The sequence below is a fragment of the Solanum pennellii genome, chromosome 10, assembly GCF_001406875.1.
Source record: "Solanum pennellii chromosome 10, SPENNV200".
Lineage (NCBI taxonomy): Eukaryota > Viridiplantae > Streptophyta > Magnoliopsida > Solanales > Solanaceae > Solanum > Solanum pennellii.
Genome location: NC_028646.1, coordinates 38,992,482 through 38,996,053, shown reverse-complemented (window position 1 = coordinate 38,996,053; position 3,572 = coordinate 38,992,482). Strand labels below are relative to the sequence as shown.

At 39.2% G+C, this 3,572-nt stretch overlaps 1 protein-coding gene across 1 annotated transcript; it reads left to right on the top strand.

The window, feature by feature from the left end:
- The first annotated feature begins 1,430 nt into the window (after window positions 1-1,430).
- LOC107001245 lies at window positions 1,431-1,853 on the top strand. Its single transcript, XM_015199372.1, has one exon. The coding sequence runs from the start codon at window positions 1,431-1,433 to the stop codon at window positions 1,851-1,853; it is 423 nt and encodes a 140-aa protein (XP_015054858.1).
- The last annotated feature ends 1,719 nt before the right edge of the window (window positions 1,854-3,572 follow it).

The following is a 3,572-nucleotide window of genomic DNA, read 5'->3' as shown; positions in this document are numbered from 1 at the left end:
TTATGCTTCTAGGCAATTGAAGTCCCATGAAAAGAACTACCCTACTCATGACTTGGAGTTGGCGGCTGTGGTATTTGTACTTAAGTTCTGGCATCATTATTTGTATGGAGTGCATTGTGAGATCTTCACTGATCATCGGAGTCTTCAGTATATCTTTAGTCCGAGGGATTTGAACTTGAGGCAGCGCAGATGGCTTGAGTTGCTGAAGGACTATGATGTGACCATTCTGTATCATCCGGGGAAGGCCAATGTTGTGGCTGATGTTTTAGTAGGAGACTCCTAGCATGGGGAGTCTTGCATCTCTTAGTATCGAGGAGAGACAATTGGCTAGAGATGTTCAGATGTTAGCTAACAGTCTTGTCCGCTTGCAGATTTCAGAAGAGAGTGATGGGGTGATTGCTTTTATTGAGGCTCGGTCTTCTTTAGTCGAGAAAATCCGTGCACACCAGTTTGATGATGAAAAATTATGTCTCACTCGAGACAAAGTATTGAGAGGGGAAGCTAAGGAGGCTGTTCTTGATTCTGATGGTGTCTTGCGGATCGGAGGCAGAATTTGTGTGCCCAGGACAGGCGATTTGATTAGATTGATTCTTGAGGAGGCCCATTGTTCTCGGTATTCCATCCATCCGGGAGCGGCGAAGATGTATCATGATCTGAGTCAACATTACTGGTGCTGTGGGATGAAGAGAGATATTTTAGACTTTGTTTCGAGGTGTTTAACTTTCCAGCAGGTCAAGTGTGAGCACCAGCGGCCCGGGGGTGTATCTCAGAGGATGCCTATTCCTACTTGGAAGTGGGAGCGGATTACTATGGACTTTGTTGTGGGTTTGCCTACCACAGTGGGTGGTTATGACTCTATTTGGGTTGTTGTTGATAGGCTGACCATGTCTGCCCACTTCATTTCGATTCGGGTGAAGTATACGACAGAAAAGTTAGCCGAGCTATATATCAGTCAGATTGTTCGACTACATGCAGTTCCTATTTCTATCATATCAGATCGAGGTTCCCTATTTACTTCGCTACTCACAGCATTTCACCCTCAGGCTGATTGTCATTCTGAGCGGACAATTCAGGTGTTGGAAGATATGCTCCGAGCGTGTGTGATCGATTTTGGAGCTATATAGGATCGACATTTACCCTTAGCGGAGTTTGCCTATAATAACAGTTATCGCTCTAGTATCCAGATGGCCCCATTTGAGGCGTTGTATGGTAGACGACGTAGATCTCCGATTGGTTGGTTTGATTCGGTGGAGATGGACTCTTTGGATACAGACTTGCTTCGAGATGCTATGGAGCAAGTCCGTATGATTCAGTATAGACTGTTGACAGCCCAGAGTCGATAGAAGAGTTATGCAGACCGGAGGGTTAGAGCCTTAGTGTTTATGGAGGTTGATCATGTTTGGCTCCGAGTATCACCCATGAAGGGTGTGATGAGGTTTGGAAAGAAGGGAAAGCTAAGCACTAGATTCATTGGACCTTTTGAGATTTTGAGCCGAGTGGGAGAGGTGGCCTATAAGTTGGCCTTGCCACCTAGTTTGTCGGCAGTTCATCCTGTTTTTCATATCTCTATGCTTCGGAACTATATTCCGGATGAATCTCATGTGCTTTCACTTGATTCTGTGGAGTTGGGTCCAGACTTGATATTTGAGGAGGAGCCTATAGCTATTTTGGATAGGCAGATTCGAAAGCTTAGGACCAAGGAGATTGATTCAGTAAAAGTTCAGTGGATGCACCGATCGGTGGGAGAGGCAGCTTGGGAGATAGAGTCTGACACGCGTGCCAGATACCCTCAACTTTTTGAAACTTCAGGTACTTTCTTTCACTTTGTGTTCGAGGACAAACATGATTTTTAGTGGTGGATAATGTAATGACCCAGAAGGTAATTTTTGGTAATTTAAATATCCGTCTAACTTGAGTGGATTAATTAATGAGTAATTATATACAAATGACTTAACTGATAGTTAATGGGTTAAAGTGATAATTTATAGAAAATTCTTTACCACTAGGCCCATGTATTTAAGTTAGTGGGTTTGTCAGTTTTAATAAACAATAAAATTTGAAAAAAAAAATAGAGAGAGTCAAAAAATAGGAAAAATACGGAAGCGGCATCATCGTTCCAGGTAACCTTAAGCATAACTTTAATGGTGGCTACATATATGTATACATATTACTATTATATTAAGTAGAAAAAAAATAATGAATTGTCCCTTGAAAATTGTTACAAGTATCATGTTGTGTGCCAAAATATTCTTTATTAATGGCTATAGTGGAATAATGAGTTGGCAAGGATAGATAGATAATTGTATTACTTTGAAGGAACAATGGTGAATTTTTGGTGGCTTAGAAAGTTGAAAAAAAATGGTGTTACTAATATTATTATTATTTTTGTTTGTTATAAATTGTCTTTTTGGTGATTCGAGAAAAAGAAAAAAATGGATGAGGCAGTCATCAAGGTGACTTTCTCGAAAAAAATAAAAGAAAAAGAAAGAATGGGGCAAATATTGTTGGGATGTATTTTGTTGTTAATGGCAGCCAATGATTGGTTATAATAGCCAATCATTGGACTGCAATGGAAGGTTACAGGCAGAAGGAAAAAAAAAAACAGTTCTACGTTAGTACTGTTCTAATAAAATCAGTGATGTAAATTTTATATTTTGGTCATTATATTATGATTGATGTTTTGATAGGTTGACATGTGTAATTAAATAGTATATGTACATTACTAAGTGAATATCATTAGAATTATGATATTGGGAAGGAATTAATTGGAATTTAATCCTAGGCTTGAAACTTCAATATCTATGGTAGTTGAAATGTTAATTGGCATCAAGAATGACAAACTTGATTATAAATATGGGTGAATTTTTTTTGTCAAGGTTAAACACATAAAAGTGAGAGTGTTGATAGTTTTGAAACCTTATTGTGAATAAATATACTTGCATAGATTGCATTGATTTGGAAGCTCAACGGAAAGGGAAGGCTCAAGTCCAAGAGTGATTATTCGATTGTCTAAGGCAAGTGGAATTCTAAACCCTTTTTAAGCGTATGAAATTCATGTATTTTCTTGTGTAGTGTTGAGAATGACTTGGAGATTTGTTGCTTATTTGTTGGTGTTGTATTCCTTGTAGTAAATTGCGTTTTGTTATCAAAATGGTTATCTCCTCATTTTTATTTGAGCATGTCATTTGCATTGTATCTGAGACATGGTTGTGGTAAGAAGATGTACCATTTCAAGGGTCGTATCGCGCGTCGCGATGGACATTATATTTCGAGGGACGTATCGCGCGCTGCGAAGATTACTATTATCGAGGGTCATGTCGTGCGTCGCGACAGATGCATGGACAGATATGTCCCCCATGGGTCCCGGACTGGAGACAACGGGTGTGTATCGTTAAGAAAGACATGCATCAATATATTTGACATTGCATCTCATGGCATTGTACATTTTATTATTGATGAACTTGAACACGTGTTTTGCTGATCTTGTGAGTGTTTCTCTGCGAAGATTATGAGTGTTGAATATTGAGTTGTTATTGAGAATGTGTAAACTGATAGAGTGTGGCTATTGAGTT

What these genes read in the sequence shown, in the direction of transcription:
- LOC107001245 (XM_015199372.1), top strand. Translation starts at nt 1,431, where the DNA reads ATGAGGTTTGGAAAGAAGGGAAAGCTAAGCACTAGATTCATTGGACCT.